At 43.4% G+C, this 19,794-nt stretch overlaps 1 protein-coding gene across 1 annotated transcript in view; it reads left to right on the top strand.

The window, feature by feature from the left end:
- Positions 1 to 19,794, top strand: part of LOC119437468 (A disintegrin and metalloproteinase with thrombospondin motifs 8-like) — a 257,356-nt gene that overhangs the window by 173,044 nt on the left and 64,518 nt on the right. Inside the window, exon 9 of the mRNA XM_049660591.1 lies at positions 12,222 to 12,271. Within this exon, the coding sequence (XP_049516548.1) occupies positions 12,222 to 12,271 (50 nt within the window). The remainder of the gene's footprint in view (positions 1 to 12,221; positions 12,272 to 19,794) is intronic.

The following is a 19,794-nucleotide window of genomic DNA, read 5'->3' as shown; positions in this document are numbered from 1 at the left end:
ATGAAATATAGGATAAGCGTAACATGTCTTTCTCGGAAATCAGACTCGAGAATAATTTACAACTATTTTATTTACACCCCTAGAAAAAGTCGAAGGACGCATGCAGCCACATGCTTTTCACTCTCTTTTTTTAATTTAAATAAAGTGTTGGGTCTACGTGGCAAAACCACGATATGATTATGATCGAGGTTTAGTTTTCACCACCTGGGTTTCTTTAAAGGGCCCCTAAATCACCCAGAGGTCGAAATTTAGTTGTGGTGGCGCAGTTGTGCACGAGTCTAAACGCGTAGCTGCGAGAATTTTTCGAAATGGTGCCGTAATAGCGCAGTTACACGCGTTTGATGATCGAAAAACGGCCCTCGCTCGTTTCGCTATTTCCTTCACTACTCTTCTCATCGGCTGGTCTCCCCTCCTCACCGAGTGCTTCTCGAAAGGTCACGTGACATACGTCATCGCCAATGCGCTTCTCAAAACACTGCATAGCTCCGGTCACGTCCACGCTAGCGGACATATACCGACGGCGAACCGTCCGCCAGTGCCGTAGAACGTCTGCCGCGCGAGAGGTGTCCAAAGTAGACGGCAGTTCGGCTGGCTCCTCGCCCGCTGCACCATCAATAGCCCAATGGACGACCGCGAACCGGCGCGCCTCCGCCATCGGCAACGAAAATATCAGCTGCAGCCGGGAGACGACGGGCTCGGCTGTGCTCGCATCGCAGCCGACGGCGCCGCTAATATCAGCGTATTTTTCTTCTTTGTGTACAAGTATCGCGAAGAGCGATTAGAACGATAAGAAAATATTGCGGCTTGTGAGCGTCGGTATTTCATTTCAAAGCGCCGTCCGTTTTAGCTTTGAAGGGAACCAGAAAAGGCCTAGCGACGATATCGGCGCCGTCGAGCGATCAGCGGCGGTGAATCTGCCGCACAAATGAGTCCCGGTCTCATCCTCTCTACGTACGGCAAGGAAATCTCACCACTCGCGAGCACAACCGCTGTCGAACGACGGCCCGCGAAGGGCAAACGACGTGCGGCGAGTTAGCATGCCGGTAACGTGGACGTAGACTCGGCGCTTCTCGGCTACCCGCTGTTGCTGCGGTGCCGGCGCGTGTTATGCGAAGGTGCCGCTATAGACCCAATGTTGCGCGCACGTCTGGAAAGGCCAACACTCATCACTCAGACAGCTAAGCATGACAACACTCATCAGACAGCTAAGCATGACTGTGTTGGAATACGAGCGATTTGGCACTTGTGTTGCGGGCTGTAAATACCGATGCGCAAGCGCGCACAAGCGAGCAACACGGCGAGGACGAGCAGGGAGCGCGCGAACCTGCTAGCAGACAAACCGGAAGTCGTAGGTTCTGGTTCGACCAATGGACATCGTTTCCGCCGTTGACATCACCATAATCCCCCTGCTGACATCGTGACGACCGCTGGGGTTCAGGAAAGGCGAGGGGGAGAAGAACGGCTTTTTTTTTTTTTTTTTTTTGGCAGCGTTGATCGTGACCGCATTCTGAACTCGATGCGCGTGTTTACTTGAAATGCTCAAAAAATATCTGAGGTGGTATAAGGGCCCTTTAAGCGTTAGCCGCTGAGTCACAAGTAAGAATACTTTGTAGAAATGTTCAACTCCCTCGCCTCTATTTATTTTGTGTCTAGTGTTACGGCTCGGGGTAGCGTTTATATAGGCCAGGATATATCCAATCCCAGGTATGAGTGCATCCGGGAACAGGAGCGAAATGAAAAACGGTTTATTTTCAATATCCACACTGGCTCCAGAAACAGAATGCCCCACCCATGTAGGAAAAGTCTAAATGTCTGAGATCACTACATGTCTGAGAACACGCATCTCAGCAGACGTCAGCACACGTCAGGACAGCCCACTGCAGCAAAGGTGTCCGCTTTCAACACAGTCGTCTTCCCTAGATGATAAGGGAATCTGATGACTGTGTTTCGGCCATTCGTAGACGTCAAAACATTCGCAAAGTCCCTTCAATGACGTTGCACCGTTCCGCATGACTCCACCTCAAGGGATGCACGATCGCCCCCCACTGACGGCGCAACCTCGTGGTAATTTTGGAACCTGAAGTTGACGCAGTTCACAAGTGTCACAAAAGAGCACGTACTCGAAGCGCGCGCCGTGTGTCACGCAAGCCAGCGAAAGAAGAACGCCGGCCCTGCGGCAGTTTCAACAAACAGGGGGAGAGCGCATACGCCTCAAGGCCCTTTCACATGCAGCGACTGGAGCGGGAAAAAAAAAAAAAAAAAAAAAACGGTGCGGTCGCATGCGTCGCAATGAGATTTTTGGAGGGCTCATTCACATGACTGCGATTTCAACAATGTGACTGTTGCGACGTCCAAGCTTGCTTGCTGCCAGGTTTTGTCAAACACGCTGCCTAGTTCTTTTAATGTAATGAAAAAGACGTGCGCATCATAATTGAGCTTTCTTTATTAGGACTAAATAATACGTGCGTTTTGTAATTTAAAAACGCTTCAAAATTTAATTTGTTTTGGAGTGCGCAACAGCGGTTTGTGAAGTTCAATACGAGGAGAAATGGCGGACGTAAACAGCTGTTCGCAGGTGGTCGTTCAGCGCTGTGTCCTGTCTCGTGTGTGTTTTATGCCCGTGTCGTTCTTCCTGCGGTGAAACAAATTACAAGAGGACCTATCAACAAGCCCCTATAGCTGTTGTCATCGCATATGCAGTATTCGGAATTCGGCTGCAGCGAAGTCGTCATGTCAACGCAAAGACCCTCGCGCTACCCGTGCTTAACGTCAGCTGCTGAAGAAAGGATCTGTGTATATTGAACGTGATTGCGCTTAAGCGGTTCCTGCTCCTAGCACTATTCTTGCACCATCTTAGCAGCAAGCACCAACCCAAAAGTTCATATCTGCCCCTGAAGGAAGCCACAAACGATCTATGTGTAATTACTGAACGTGCAATGGAATTTGTGTTGTGAACTTTAATCTTAGCGCCAGCCTGGTTAGTCCGTCGCAGCGCGTGTGCTATAATAATTCATACAAGTGTTCTCTGAATATTTCGAAAGGCGTAAAAGCCGACAACACATTTTTTTAGGAGCTGCAGTCACTTGTGTACGTGGTATCATATCATTCTGACATACATGGACGTCGTCTACTTTCTCGTCCTGTTCTCGCGCTGTTAGTGTGCTGTGAATCTGTATCAAGAAGCTTAAAGGCTGTTTCACATGTTGCGATTTTCATCACACCGGAAGTGCGATTTCCGTCGCATGGGACGAAAATCGCAGTGGCAGGGACGATTCTGCGATTTTTGGCTGCGACCACCCGGTTGGTCGCAGCGATCGCTGTGATTTTCCGTCGAAATTGCGGCGAGAGTTATTTCGCGGTTTGTTTTGGGAAATGGCGTCGGTCGCTGAACAAAACGTTTATGGATACTTTTTTGTCGATAAATGTTCGCTCAGAAAGCCTCGAACAGTGCAAGAAATTGAGTGGAGCTGTGGATTGCGCAATCGTATACCATCAGCGCAAACACGCGAACAGAGCAGATAAAAACTCGGTCAGATTCGGTTCTGTGATTTCTATGTGTTCGTTGACACACTACGTTGCTAATCACGCGACGCTTTTTTACGTTGGCTTTGGGTGCTGACAGTACGTACATTTGCGTGATTTTCCGTTATTCACACGCGCTGCGAGTTTGTAGATACTACGAGGTGTGTCCCGCACGGGAAGGCATGGCCTTCGGATGTCGTCCTAATTATCTGGTTGTAGAGACCACTCGCGATATACGAAAACGCCACAGTTTTAGAGCGGTATAGGGGGCGCGATGTAGAGAAGTCGCCTTCACATCGAGCTCCGACGTAAATGTCCATATCTTCGGAAGTTTGAGTCCTACAGGGAAAATTCAAGAACGAGAATAACCGCGACCACCAGGGGATCACAGAACTACCACCATCACCACGGTAGGACCACTTCTCTGATCTCTGGAAGAGTTTAAATTTTCGAGGCGGCAACGCCGCCAGCTAAGCCTAGCGTCGAGGGAACGCAACGGCGATATGGGACCAGGTAAATTGCTGTTTTCGAGCAGGCTGGGGGCAACTAAAATACCGTTTCAGAAGCGATAGAAGGGGCATATCAGGCTTTATTTTGCACTGGAGAAGCATGTATATCTTAAAACGTTGAACCTGATAAGATTTGATTTACATAAGGAACACTGGTGCGCTGGGCACTGAGCCGATTTTAATGAAATCTGTTGCATTTGTGAAAGAAAGTTAAATTCTGGTGACTGTTGGAAGCGGAATTTTGACTTTAAAACTAAATGTTTTTAAAGGTCGAATTTTCCAAAATTGGGAAGTACGACGTTAACAAATTTGTAGCTCTGTCTGCACCACGACAGATCTCGCAGTTCTGTAAACTGTACCCGATAAAACACCCAAAGCGGACAAATTTTATTTATCAATTTATATCTTACGAGAACTTGTTACATTGTTTACAAGGGTTTCGCAAAAGTCACACTCATAATAACGGTATAATGCCGAGCAGTGTATTACACATAAATTTTGTTTGCTTTTGATGCACTATTAGATGCAATTTACGGAATTGTGGTATCGTTTTTTATGGCCGATTTACGAAGTTGTAAACTACATAGTTTCGTCTTCTGAAAAGTTGGTACGTTCGACAATTTTTATTAAAAAATCTATGGCCTGAATCAAAAATCTGCTTCCACCAGCCACTATATTTAAACTTTCTTTTGTATGCAACAAATCTAATCAAATTTGGTGCAGTGGTGGCCGAGAAAAACGAACTCTCCTTTCCCATGTATTTTGATAAGAGTCCACGAGTTAAAGCCTAATGTCGTAACTCTTACACGCGCACTCTACAAGCCGAGCCGCTACAGCTGTTTATCCCACTTCGCGATCGCGACAAAGGCAAGTAATAAAAACGTGCGAGCGCGGAGAAAAGGCTAAAGGCCTACCGCTCGCTTCAGACCGCTTCCGACGCCGTATAGCTGGCTACACGTTAGCTGGTGCGCTCAAAACGACCCCTACACTTTCGCGATTGTATGTATGTATGCTTTATTTCCACAAAAAAGTAGATACAGCCTTGCGGGGGTAAAGTGGGGAAAAAAGCTGCTCGTAGCAGCTTGACCAGCCCTAAAAACCCGTAAAATAATAAGGAGCAGCAGAGCGGAAATACAGTTTTCTCCAGTACTTACAATTGAAGCACTACAACATATCATGCATACGAGATCGCAAACCGGGCGAGAAAAAACAAAAACAAAAAGAAAACAGAAACAAAAGTAAGAGATTTTGTGAAAAACCTCAAAATCTCACTGCACTTGATAAGCATATAGGCAATGTACAACTCACATATGAGAGAAAAAGTCAAGAATATTGGGCAATATCAATTTTGTTAACAATAAGATCATTTAGTAAGCGAGGTAGCCTGGAGCGCAGCATTTGTGATCCATATTTAGTGCGCGATTGTGGTACGTGCCAGTACTCTGGCTTTCTTGTACTGTATGGGGTTTCGTGTAGCTTCAAGTTAGCCATAAAAGTAATGTGGTTTATGTTTCTTTTCTGTTCATTTTTATACGCAAGCACTAGACGATACTTTAAAAGGGCCTGTACTTTCGGTGTCTTAAGTTTATGAAATAAATAAGCTGAAGGGAAATCATATGGTTTATTACAAATAGCGCGAAGAGCCTTCTTTTGCAGTATGTACAACCTGTTGATATTTGTTTCCGAAGTGGTAGCCCAGACAAGACAACAATAATTTAAATGGCTGAGAAAAAGTGAATTATATATCATGCATTTAATAGAGTAGGGAAGATAGTTCAAGGAATAAAAAATTCCAGTGATTTGTGAAAGCTTACTAGCAAGAAAATCTATATGGCTATGCCAGGTCATAGTATGGTCAAAAAATACACCTAGCGATTTCACCGAATTAACGAGTTCAATTTTAGAATTGTTCATTAGCAAATCTTCCTCGAGAGTGATTTGCGTGTTCTTGGCGCGAAATAACACCGCCTTAGTTTTTTGCGAATTAATAGTCAAACCGTTATCAAGTGACCATGCGTACAGTTTATTCAAAACTGCATTAGCTCTTGTAATCAATTCGGCAGAGCGGTTAGATGAAAAGAATAACGTGGCATCATCAGCATAGATTACGTAACGTGTATCAACATCAATGTTTACTAAATCGTTAATAAATATATTAAATAGAAGGGGCCCTAAAATACTGCCCTGGGGTACACCTACCTTGACCGAGCGAACTTCAGATTTAAAGCTATTTACTTGTACAAACTGCTGTCTGTGACCAAGATATGACCTAATCAAGTCAAGTGCAATGCCGCGTATACCATAGTGATTTAACTTACTAAGCAAGAGATCATGATTTATAGAATCGAAGGCCTTTGAAAAGTCGACAAATACTCCCAATGTTAACAAACGTTCCTCAAAATTATTTAGAATTAGTTCTTTCTGTTCAAGCAAAGCTAGCTGCGTTGACATATTTTTCCGGAAAGCATACTGATGCTTAGTTATCAAATTGTGCTTGTCCAGAAAGTCTGATATTCTGCAAAAAATAATTTTTTCTAAACACTTCGAAAATATAGGGAGAATAGACACAGGTCTATAATTAGATAGGGCAGTTTTGTCGCCTTTCTTGAACAGTGCAACTACTTTTGCCATCTGCATTTTATACGGGAATACACCGGTAGAAAGGCAGATATTATAAATATGTGCTAGTACTGGAGCGATTATGTCTATTACAAATTTCACAGGCTTGATTTTAATGTTATCAGCATCGCAGGAGTTGCTATTATTTAGTGCGGAAAACAGTAAATTTACTTCTGAAGTGGTTGTGGGACGCAAAAGAATTGAATGCACACAGTTCGTTTTAATGAAACGGCATGCGTTGTCATTCACATTGCATTCAGGTAAATTAGAAAAATAATCATTAAAACAGTCGGCCAACTTCGCGTCAGGTATTTCCTTTCCATCAGAAATTATACGCAACCCTGCCGCTGAATTGGGCACTCTATTTAGCAAAGAATTAAGCCAGTGCCATATCTTATTGCTATCTTGGCTGCACGTTGCGAAGGATTGCTTATAAAACGTAGTTTTCGCAGCACGTAATTCCTTAGTTAAGCCATTGCGAAATGTTTTAAACACTCTTAAATCATCAGGATCCCGAGATATGAGGAATTTATTGAATAATCTTGCTTTCTCTTTTATCTTTTTAAATAGTTGAATAGTTACCCAGGGTTTACGTATCCTTGATGGTGCAGATACTTTAGGACGGGAAGGAAAATGTTTATCATAATAGGAGAGGAACGTTTCCAGAAAACACCGTAGCAGCACTTGTAGCAGCAATAACACTATCCCAGACTACGTCACGTAAGTCATCGCGAAAACGCACTAGACGTTCTTCAGTTATAATTTGCGAGAAGCAGACTCGTTCTGGTGGTCTTTTATCTTTCCGTTTGACAGTGAAGAATACCGGCATGTGATCACTCAAGCTGTATGAAATAGTGCCACATTTAATACTATTTGATCCGTAGTTAGTAATAAACAAGTCAAGGCATGTGGACGTATCGCAGGTAATTCTGGTAGGAGTGTTGATAACATTGGAACACCCATACATTTTCAAAAGCAATTCAAAGTCGCGTGTGATATTGCAATCAACCAGCATGTTTATATTGAAATCGCCACCACAAATGAATTTATACTGTAATTCAACAATGTATTTTAAGAGTTTCTCGAAAAAGAGAAAAAAGCCTTGGAGATTGCCTCGCGGCGGTCTGTAGACAACAGAGTAAACAGTGCGCGCATGTAACACAGACAATACCTCATAGTCATCGTTAACACAAGAGAATTCTTGAACACAGTTGACTTTAAATGAATCGCACACAATTAAGCTAACCCCGCCACCGCGCGAATTCATTCTTGATCGTGTAAAGCACTCGTACCTTGGCAGACACCAGGGGACCGTACAATCACTGTACCACGTTTCAGAAAGCATTATGAAATGAAAACGAAAGTTTAGGCTGCTGAAGAAAATGTCAAGTTCATCTTTTTTATTTTTCACCGACTGGCAGTTGATATGTATGCAACTAATCGATCCACCGCTTTGTGAGCTTACATTGTCATGAAGATCTGACAAAAACATTTTGTTCGAGTGTCCCAACATCATTTTATCTACAACTTACTTACGCTCCTAAGCTCGAGAAACGATCTTATCCAGATCTGCAGGCGACTTTATCAAGTGTGCGCGATCGCCCTCACTCTTTCTTATAAACACTTTTCCAGCGCGGTGCCATGCAAAGCGGAAATTATTTACGCGCGCCCATTCTTTCGCACCATTTAGGAGCATTCGATTCTGCGCAGTCAGGTTTTCCGTAATAAACATTCCATGTTGAGCAACTGACAAAGCCTTCTTTTTGTTCAGCCATTGTTCCCTTGTTGACTGGTTCGAAAAGCGTATGATAATGCCGGGAGGCTTTTCGCTTCTGGTCTGAAACCGGTGAATCGAGGTAACAGTTTGTTCAGTCAAAGGGGCAAGTTGCAGTTTCGATGCAATGGAATTCATTTTATCTATAAGACACTCGTTGCTGTCTTGTTTAACACCGTGAACCTCAATATTTAGTTTTCTGCTGTGGTACTCAAGTTTATTTACCGAGGAGCGCACTGAAAGCAATTCTGCACTCAGGTTTGGCTCCTCTAGTTTGCAAACTCTGTTCTTGAGTGCCTTTAGTTCATTGTCATGCTTCGCAACGGTCTCAAGAATTTTGTCATATTTGGTTGATAACACACTCATCGATTCCTCAATATCGTTTACCGTTTGCTTGAGGGGCAGTAGTCCATCAAGTTTCCTGCTTATCTCGACCAGCATCGTGGCTATTTTGCCATCGGTTTCCTTTGGCACAGACGAGCTCTGTCCTGCCTTGCCTTTACGACATGACAAGCATCTCCAAGACTTCCTATAGTCTTCCCCTTTAGATCGATACGTGCCCTCAGAAACTCCGGAGCATACAGTCCCAATATGATAATAGGCTGAACACTCAGAGCATTCCATAAATGGGTCCTCGTCCTTAAAGGCACAGCAACACTTGCCACACTCTGCTTCACTTGAAGGACCCATGACGACGGTTTAGCAATCAGTTATTATAGAAATGCAAGAAAGGATGGCACACGTTTCAATCACAGAGGCCGTTCAATGGCAGCAGCAGCAGCAACAAGAAAAGTTCTACCGAAGTGTGGACGGTTAACAGAAAAAGACCATGTGTAAGAAGCACAAACCTGTAAAAGGTTGCAGAGTCGCGTTAGATGGCCGTCTGTATTCCGCTGCTGCTGCTGCCAAATGACCAGGAAGCCGCAGCGCAACCCATATAAGTAGCACCAGAAAGAGACCCTTGTGACGTGTCTGCAGGATGCACGTGATTCACGGTGAAGGATAAGCCAGGCGCCAGGTAGATGAAGCAGTCTTTAGGCACGAGAAATAGCAGATAATCGTGCGCATGCTCCTTCCATCCAAGTGGTCCGGCAGTCCTGTCTTCAGGTAGAAAAGATGGTCTCAAGCGGGTAGGCACGCAGCAGGGAAAAATCTGTAAAAGGTTGCAGAGTCGCGTTAGATGGCCGTCTGTATTCCGCTGCTGCTGCTGCCAAATGCATGATACGGGATCCCAGTTGTAGGACGCGCATTGAAGCTCCGTTCCTAATAGTGATATATAGGCTATCAGTTCTGTTAACAATTTTTATACGTGGTCAAGGTGAAATTGGAGAGCTGTTTGGTCAGTGATGTTATTACCGGCAAGACAAACATGAGATTATGGCAGGACCGTGCAGGGATGAGTCGTTAATGTAAAATAAGAAAAGAAGAGGGCTGTGCACGGACTCCTGCGGCGTGACTGTAGTTGCGAAGATAACGGTAGACGAGTGGTTCCGAATCTAGCTGAGCGATATAGCGAGCGGTTAGTTTAGAATTATCCCAGTGAATTCAAAGCGTCTGATTGCATATTCCAATCAGAAAAACTTGAAATAGGCCTACATTATACTAACCCATAAGAAGGGAGAAGTTTAGTAACTCAATTATTATAGACCCATTAGCTTGCTTTCAGTATTGTATAGCATATTCACCAATATAATTTCCAGTAGAATCAGGGCAACACTCGACTTCAGTCAACCAAGAGAACAGGCTGACTTGAGGAATGGATATTGTACGATGGATCATATCCATGTCATCAATCAGGTAATCGAGAAATCTGCGAAGTACAACAAACCTCTCTATATGGCTTTCATAGATTATGAAAAGGCATTTGATCCAGTAGAGATACCAGCAGTCATAGAGGCATTGCGTAATCAAGCAGTACAGGAGGAATACGTGAATATCTTGGCAAATATCTACAAGGATTCCACAGCTACCTTGGGTCTGCACAAGGAAAGTAGAAAGTTACCTATCAAGAAAGGGGTCAGGCAAGGAGACGCACTATCTCCAATGCTATTCATTCCATGCTTAGAAGAAATATTCAAGCTCTTAGACTTGGAAGGCTTTGGAGTGAGGATCAACGGCGAATGTCTCAGCAACCTTCGGTGTGCAGATGACATCGTCCTTTTGTGTAGGACGATGCCAAAAACAAGTGTAGAAGTTGGGTAGAAGATGGATATGCAGAACACAAAGATAATGTTGCAATAGCCTGGCAAGTTAACAAGAATTCAGGATCGCGAGTCAGCTCCTAGAGCCTGTAAAGGAGTACGTTTATCTAGGTCAATTACTCACAGGGGACCCTGATCTTGAGAAAAAAATTTACAGAAGAATAAAATTGGGTTGGAGTGCACACGGCAGGCATCGCCAAATCCTGACTGGGAGCTTACTACTATCGTTGGAAAGAAGACTGTACAATCATTGCATTCTTCCAGTGCTAACATATGGGGCAGAAACTTCGAGGTTAACAAAGGAGCTCGAGAAGTTAAGGACCGCACGAAGAGCGATGAAACGAAAAATGTTGGGCCTAACGTTAACAGACAGGAAGAGAGCGGTGTGCATCTGAGAACAAATGGGGATAGCTGATATTCCAGTTGACATTAAGCGGCAAAAATGGAGCTGGACAGGCCATGTAATGCGTAGGATGGATAACCAGTGGGCCATTAGAGTTACAGAATGGATACCAAGAGAAGGCAAGCGCAGTCGTGGACGGCTGAAAACTACGTGGGGTGATGAAGTTAGGAAATTTGCAGGCGCAAGTTGGAATCAGCTAGCTTAAAACAAGGGTAATTGGAGATCGCGAGGAGAGGCCTTCGTCCTGCAGTGGACATAAATATAGGCTGATGATGATGATGATCTACGAGCGACGGCAAACAACATTACCTTGGTTGTGTCCAGCTACGTTGCATTTGCATATTTTTAAGGTTTGGCTCAAGTTACGTGGGACATCCGTTATGGCACTCAGCAAGGCGTGCTTCTTTACTGTGGCCTCCAAAATTACTAAAAGCAACAGTCATCTCTCTCACTGTGCGTCGACATACATGTACGTAATAATTAAGAATTTGTCTGACTGCGTTGTTTATTACAAGAAGGAAAAGAATTGCGCGAACCCAATAAGGACACATGTAAGGCTTTCTTCGTTATTCGTTCATCTGTATCTGTTCATTGGGTTTGTGCTTTCTTCCTCGGTATATTGTGTGACTAAAGATTTTCAGTGAGTTAACTTATATGTGCGCCCGGGTGATATGTTTCGTTTGGCTTTCCTGACGATTGATAGAAATTTGCGCCAGTTTTCGACGCACGTCACTTCATTCTATCACTCTCTGTTCGCTTCACGCAATTCACTTATGTTTTGTCTATACCATATGAGCAGCTAGTGAACAAGGTGAGAGCAGGAGCCAACGTTTCGACAAGTGGACTTGCCTTCTTTAAGGCGACATATGCTATATGCTTCAAGGCGACATATGCTTCAAGGCGACAAAGCATATGTCGCCTTGAAGAAGACAAGTCCACTTGTCGCAACATTGGTTCCTGCTCTCACCTTTTTCTCGTGTTGCTCATCGTCCTGAATTTCCGTCCCCCGTATTCCCCGTGTTTTCTCTGTTTATACCATATGTAGTTCTGTAATATACATGTAGTGGGCATGTCTCCGCAAGACCAGGACCACAAAAATGGTTTTCCCTGCGAGTTGTGGAGGTCGTGTACACTCCCCCAGATATCTGTAGAAAGTGCATCTGGATGAATTTTCTTCTTTGTCCTGGTTTCAGAGAGGACTTGATTGGTGACGTAGGCGGCACATGGGACAGAAGGGTATCAGGTCAGTATAGACCATGTAGCGGGATTTTTTCTATATATGTTTGATGGGCTTTTCTCGGAGCCAAATAAAAATGCTCGGACAAATTAATCTACAGTTATACATTGCCTAGCTAGTTTAATCATGCCTGCCAACCTGTGAACAATAAAATTCGTAAAAATCTTGCGGACATGAAAAAGAGAGGGTAGAGGTGGCAGGGAATAGCATGAATGTTTTTTCTTATTCCGCGCACATACCTTTTGTAGGATACATACGAGCTTTATTTACGGTGGTTTACCTTTAGATGAGGTACACAAGCAGCAGCAATCTATAGCAACCAAAAGAAGTGAAAATCAACAGGTTGTTTTTACAACATAGTTACTTCTTTAGCGACTCTGCTGTTTCAGATTTCACCTGCTTCAAGGACATATCTGCATAATTTTCCCCGGGGGAAGCATACCCTTGTGGTATGGAGTCTTGAGCTGCCCCAAAAATGCAACACACGAACCACCGATTATTCTTTCTTGCATGAGTTTCCTGCAATCTTATGCGGCGCCATCCTTTAACACCTTTAAAACTTTTCTCGCAAATCTCTTTTTGGTAAGACTTGACACAACACACATGAAATCGCAAAATGAACCCAAGTTTGTAAATTTTATCTCAAACTTGAGGGCAGTTGGCAAGTACGGTTTCATTGACATTCTATCAAGGCCTACCGAGACTACCACTTCATTTTCGTGTAGTAATTTATTATAAAAAGTTACCTAGGAATAAGTAAATGCTCCTATTCTCTAGAGCACATTTTTTCCTCTAGACCGCGACACTTTTTGTCAGCTATAATGCCATCAGAAACGTTATGCATTTTTATAAAATTCCTTGTTTGTAATCGTGAGACCTTTTACGATGTCGTAAATGAAAATTGGGTTCGTTGGTATGGCACTTGCTTTGTTACTATGCCGCTCGCCTCTACTGATGGTGGGCTCGACAAGATGACAACGACGCAGCATTTTGAAGACCTTAAATGTGGATAATCTGAAGGCCAGATCCGCGGCAAGGGCGTTGACCTTGCTGTGGGTACACATTTACTTATTTTCGAACCTGCAACCCTGGATGACCTTTCGACGAATGCCGCATGGCTGAGTTGGTTCATCACTCACCATCATTAGCTAATGCTTCTAAATTCGTCGATATATTCACATGGCAGAATTAGCCGCACCAGGCTGGTTATTTTACGTGGCACTTGTCCAGATGTCGATGCCTTAATCGGTGTCAAGTGTCCCCTTCTATTCTTTGAAAACTTTTCATTTGCTGGCATGGGTGCTTTTCAACCTTTGAATAAATTTGTCTGTGTGTGTGTGTGTGCGTGCATGCGTGCGTGCACACGCGCGCGCCACGGATAGTATTCGTGGAAAAGTGGTGCTGCTTTCGTTCAGCCTATCACAACACCAACTACAAGCAAACAAGTGCAGCCGTTTCCACTTGATCCATTTGGCCACTTGGCACTGATCCACTTGGCCGCTTGGCACTGATGATCCACTTGGCACTGATAAATGGACTAAGTTGCCGGCTGCCACCCTTCAATTCGCAGTGCTGGGCTAATGTCAATTGAGCGTCATGTGGAGGGAGTTATTTTTCCTGATGTCCAGCGGACGGTGGGCATAGGATGAGTCAGCAGCCTCAATTAGCCACAGTACAGTAACATACCTTATACGGGAAAAGCAAGTGAAACTTTTTCTAACGGAATCTGCCATCTTCGACTAGACCCCCGACATACTTTCAACATCAGGATGAATCGAAAAGAAACCCCCCGCGGTGGCTCAGTTAGCCAAGGCGTTGCGCTGCTGAGCACGAGGTCGCGGGATTGAATCCCGGCCGCGGCGGCCGCACTTCGATTGAGGCGAAATGCAAAAACGCCTGTGTGCTTGCGTTGTAGTGCAACTTAAAGAACCCTAGGTGGTAAAAATTAATCCGAGCCCTCCGCTACTGTGTGCCTCATAATCAGAACTGGTTTTGGCAAGTAAAACCCCAGAAAGAAGAAGAATCGAAAAGAAAGTCGTCGCGGCGCCCAGGCTGCCCGCTTCCGGCCAAACTAGTGGTACTATCTGCTCTGCTTGCCCCTTTCACGAGTCTTTAGCTTCTCTTCAACTCTCCACGGCAGAAAAGTTTGACCGTTATCGTGGCAGTCGTTTTGAGACGCATCTCGATATCTAAGCATGAAGGCCCATAGCCACTAACGCAGATCTGTCGCTATATGGTAAAAAAAAAGACGGCACGCAAGGTCAGTGGCTTGGAATGGCCTCGTTTAGGGCAGCCTATGACAGCATATGTTCTTCACTCATGGTAGCTCACTTCTTGAAATGGTGGAAACGCTCATTATCTCTTACAAACGCACGACAGTGTCAGAACGCATCTATAAATATTTTTGGGGTCCCAGTGTTGTATGACAAACCGGCATGGCAGAGCCCGAAGGAACCATTGTACTGACTGCAAGGACTAGTTAAAGCACTTGAGCTTCCTGGTTGAGCTTTACCGGTGTTTCACGGCAGCCCGGCATGAATTTGTCGTGCGAAAACGCTGCACTGATGACATATAGAGCTCAAAAAAGACCGAGTTCCAGGTTGCTCCAGCGCAGGAAGCGTCAGATGGACTCTCTCATAGGGTCTTCAAAACGAGCAAGGAAGGCTGTGACCATGTTGAATACTTAGCGTAGTAAGAGTGAAAGACCTAAACAAGAACACAAGGTTGTATTGTACAATCTCATCTTTTAGTACGTGAACAAAGCGATATTTACTTATTAAACCTTACATACTGGAAAGAACTGCGCGCACATATAATGGATTGAATGCTACTCAAAAAACTTGTCCACTCTTCCTGCAATCGTCCCCGTCTGCTGGCTGATTAACCTTGGCTCCTGCGGGGCGCTCAGGCCTCTCGCACACGTGCTTGCCGCGATGATCTGTCGCAGTCTCTCCCCGGATCCATCTGAGCATTGGCTTATAAAGCCATGCCCACGCTTGCTCCGAGATACGCTGAACATCACCTGTCCACTGTGGCACCACCATCAAGTAGCATTGCACCGTGCACGTGGAAGCGGCTGCTGGTTCATTCCGATTAGCAATCGGAGGCATCTCGGCGACCCCTACATTGCGTTAAGAAAATGAAACAACCACACAATACTATACCCGCGGGAATGTTCCTGAAGAAGGAGTACTAAGCCCCGCCTTGTTCATCCTCAACGCTCATTGGCATCGTTGATCTGCTGCCAAGTAAAATCAACGTATTAATGTATTCAGACGACATATATGTCTGGACTTCGGGTGTGACATGTCCTCAGGTACGCGCAAGACTTTGCAAGACTTCCGAAGGCTGCTACACTGACAACGGTTTACCTTCGCAGGCTTTGAAATATCATCAGAAAAATGTGCACTGGTGGCATTTTTCGCCAACCAATAGCACTTTGCGCCGTCTCTCTCAACGGGAAGATCATTTCCTACACAAGGTCTCCCGGATTTCTTGGTAATATTATCAATAGGTTCCTCTCCTAGAGCTCTCATGGGGCCTACACGATTCAGCACCTGACAGAAATTTTCCATCTGTTGAACTTTTTTAGCGGAAAACCTTGGTGTATGTCAGTACACACACAGGGTTCCCTTTCTCAGCTTTGTGAAGTACAGCTTGCACGGACTGGCAGACACTTGCAGGATAAATCTTCGCGCACTACAGCTAATCAAGCTCCGCCTCTCAGGATTTGTCTTGATTTGCCAATATGCGCATCTACAGCGGCAACTATTGCTATCGGCCGTGATCGCCCAATACATACACACATGGTGGTGGAAGTAGTTATAAGAAGAATAAGTAGTCCTTATTGACGCCACACCATTGTCAGAATAAATCATTTTAGAATACGGACCTCAGATGCCGCCGCAGCAGAGGGCTACAAATGCATCGTTGCAGTTATTACGGACAACAAACCTGCACGAGCGACTTTAGCACTTACAAGTGTTAACTGTTATTCTCTGTGACGAACAGCAGTGATTGTGTACATGTGCTCTCTTTCTCTTTCTCTCTCTCTCTCTCGCTTTATTTCCTTCTACGTCTATGTCCCCCTCCCCCACCACCCAGTGTAGCGTAACAAACCGTATTTTTCTTTTGATTGGCATCCCTGTCTTTCCTTTCTTGGATTTATATCTTTCTCTACAACACTTGGCACTTTGCGTTCCCCTTAATTATTTACTGCACTTCTGTAATTCGACACTTTCGCTTGAAGACGCCTGATAATGCCCGTTGATTCGCCTCGAAACGTGCAACGGCCTACCGCATCCAGGTTAGAAGGCTCTGAAACAACAACAAAAAATCATTTCAGGATTGCCGTTTACTTTATTCTAAGGCGCGTTGCAGCGCTTTTGGCATATTCTAAAACATACGAGTTGCAACAGCAAGAGTAAAACGCCTGCTCTATCAACCTTTGTGAGCCATAAGGTCTTAAATAATTTTAAAACAATATTTTTTGTTGTATGTGGCGAGTAACACACTAAAAACATACACCCGTGTACATGCCTCCACGCATATTACCCAGATTCCTATTTTTAATTTAGAGCGTTCTGAGAATTTTGAACTACTGCTGATTGATTGGGTTAGGGCACATTATACCATGGTCATTATCTGCATCCAGTGCTGTTACCTACAGACATCACCTAAGTTTTACATCTGAGCGAAAGAAATGCACATGTTGGGTTGTCCTTTATTACACAAAAGGATCTACGAATTAATTGCTTACGTTAATGATTGCAGCAGTACTTCTAAGACCACCGACCGACAGATCGCAGTGCTCCGATTCATCTGTCTCACCTCTTGGTCGACCTCTTTCGCGCTTTTCGAACTGCAAGAATAATGATTTAGTGAGCATGAAACGAGTCATGCGGAAACGACATTAGTGAAGTGAAGTGAAGTTTATTCTTCTTTTCAAAGAAAAGAGGGGACCGGGACAAAAGGCGGTAAGGCCTGACGAGGCCCCGGTACCCATACAGTTGGCAGTAAAAAAAAAGAGAAAAAGAAAATGTGCATATAAGGTGCCACAAATATGTCAAAAACAATGCTACAATGCGCACAGTGAAACTTAATTAGGGAAAAAGACACTCATGTGCAAGGTAATACTCAAGCATACAAAGTCATACACGTACAAACATAATGCATACATGACTGGTGAATTAAGACAAGAAATATGCGACTGCACTACTTGTGCGCAACAAAGATAGATAGAGAAAAAAAAAGCGTACATATAAGAAAACGGTGGATTACATTTTTTTTTTCTTTTTTTTACATTTCAATTTGGCCTTCAATCAAACGTCGTTTCGTGTTTTTCTTAAACACATTTTCAGATAAACAGAAATCATCAGTAAAGGGAAACTTGTTGAGGGCTGTGGGTACTTGAAAATTTAGCTTTTGTCTACCATAATTCGTGCGTGTTCACGGAACTCGTGATTTTACCTTACGAAAGTTGTAATTTATGATCCTGTCAGTTACAGAGTACAAGCGGTTTCGATGAATATATTGCAACAGCCGTAGATAATAGACTTGGTCAGCTTGTAGTATGCGATGTTTAACAAACAAGGGTTGTGTACGTAAATTTTGTGGTGGACCATAGTAGCCCTCAATAGCCCGCAAAGCTCTTTTTTGTAGCAGCAGTAGTTTATGGTAGTTTGAAGACGTAGTCGTACCCCATACAAGATTACAATATGATAGTTTTGAAAAGAACAGTGCGTTATACATTGACACCTTTCACCAAACAGGCAAGAGTTTAGAAATCCTAAAAAGCAGAGCAACAATTTTACTCAGTTCGGAAGCAAGTTTTGAGATATGTCCAGACCAAGAAAGATTTTCATTAAACCACACGCCGAGAAATTTTTGAGAAGAAACCTGGCTAATTTTTGTGTTATCATAATAAATCTGTATAGAATAACGTTCCACGGTATTGATCGGCTTGAAGAGAATGTAATTTGTTTTATTTATATTTAAACTAAGCTTATTTGCGTATAACCAATCACGAAGCTTCAGTAAATAAGTGTTGACCATACTTTGGAGGGCAGTTAATGAGCGGGAAGAAAAGAAAAGATTTGTGTCGTCAGCGTACATTACCAGATCTGGGGAATTATGTATATCGGCTAGATCATTAATATATGTAATAAATAATAAAGGCCCCAGTATTGATCCCTGCGGGACACCATGCATTATTGTTTGTGTATAAGAGGAGATGTTATTTGTTCGTACGTATTGGGACCTATTACTCAGATAACTTCTCAACAGGTTCAGTGCAATACCGCGAACCCCGTAGTCACAAAGCTTCTTAAGGAGAGTGTCATGATGTACGCAATCAAAGGCCTTGCGGCAATCTAAAAATAGGCCCAGCGTATATTTTTTACATTCAATATTATCTATTATTTTGTCTTTAACAACTAACAGCGCTTGTTCCGTGGACCTATTTTTTATAAACCCATACTGTGAATCAGCAATGACATTGTATTTATGCAGAAAATTAGCAATCCTAGAATTAATAACGCTTTCAAAAATTTTCGATAGAACCGGTAATACCGAAATAGGTCGGTAATTAGACAGTTTATTTATGTCGCCACTTTTATATATTGGCACCACTCGAGCCAGTTTTAATTTGTCCGGAAAGACACCTGTTGACAACATAAGGTTTATAATGTATGACAAGACATCGCATATAGCGGTGCATACATACTTTAAGGGAATTACTTTTATGTCGTCATATCCAGCAGATACATCGTTCTTTAAAGAAAAGATAAGTGTAGCTACTTCTTGAGGGGTTGTTGGTGCGAGTGCTATAGAATTCAGTAATGGAGTGGTGAGGCTCATAAAACTATCAACCGAAGTTTGCGTAACAATATTTGGTGAACCGACCTTAATGAAATAGTCATTCAGGGCGTTTGATAGCTCAAGGCCAGTTAATTTACCATTAGCTGTGGTTATTTCACTAAGTTGTGTGCATTTAGTTTTGTTTTTCAAGTTATTAACCTCTCGCCAAACTTTACGACTATCATTCTGAATTCGAGAAAAATGGCTTATGTAATAATTAGATTTAGCATTTCTTAAGTCTTTGTTCAGTTTATTTCTAAATTGTTTAAATTGAGAAAGCAGAGCTAGATCTCTGCTATGGAGAAACTCATGATACATTTTATTTTTCTTTCTTATCCTTGCATAAAGTGATTTGTTCATCCAAAGCTTCTTAAACTTCTTGACATTAATTTTTCTATTTGTGGGAAAGCTGCGTTATATTGGGTTAAGAAGATATCAATAAATTCAGAATATGCTGTATTAACTTCACATATCTCGTATATAGATTCCCAATTGGTATCTTCAATTAGATTACGAAACTCGTTGAGAGCAACATCATTAAAATCTCTAGTCATATGCGTAACGGTATTTGTTACTCGGTTTAATCTGAGAGGTATAAAACAAAATATCGGCAAATGGTCACTAATGTCTAAGGATAATAGTCCGGATTCAGTGTGTGGAAGCTGAACATT

The sequence above is a fragment of the Dermacentor silvarum genome, chromosome 1 (assembly GCF_013339745.2).
Source record: "Dermacentor silvarum isolate Dsil-2018 chromosome 1, BIME_Dsil_1.4, whole genome shotgun sequence".
Classification (NCBI taxonomy): domain Eukaryota; kingdom Metazoa; phylum Arthropoda; class Arachnida; order Ixodida; family Ixodidae; genus Dermacentor; species Dermacentor silvarum.
The sequence above is the reverse complement of the archived record's forward strand: the minus strand, read 5'-3'. Positions and strand labels throughout refer to the sequence as shown.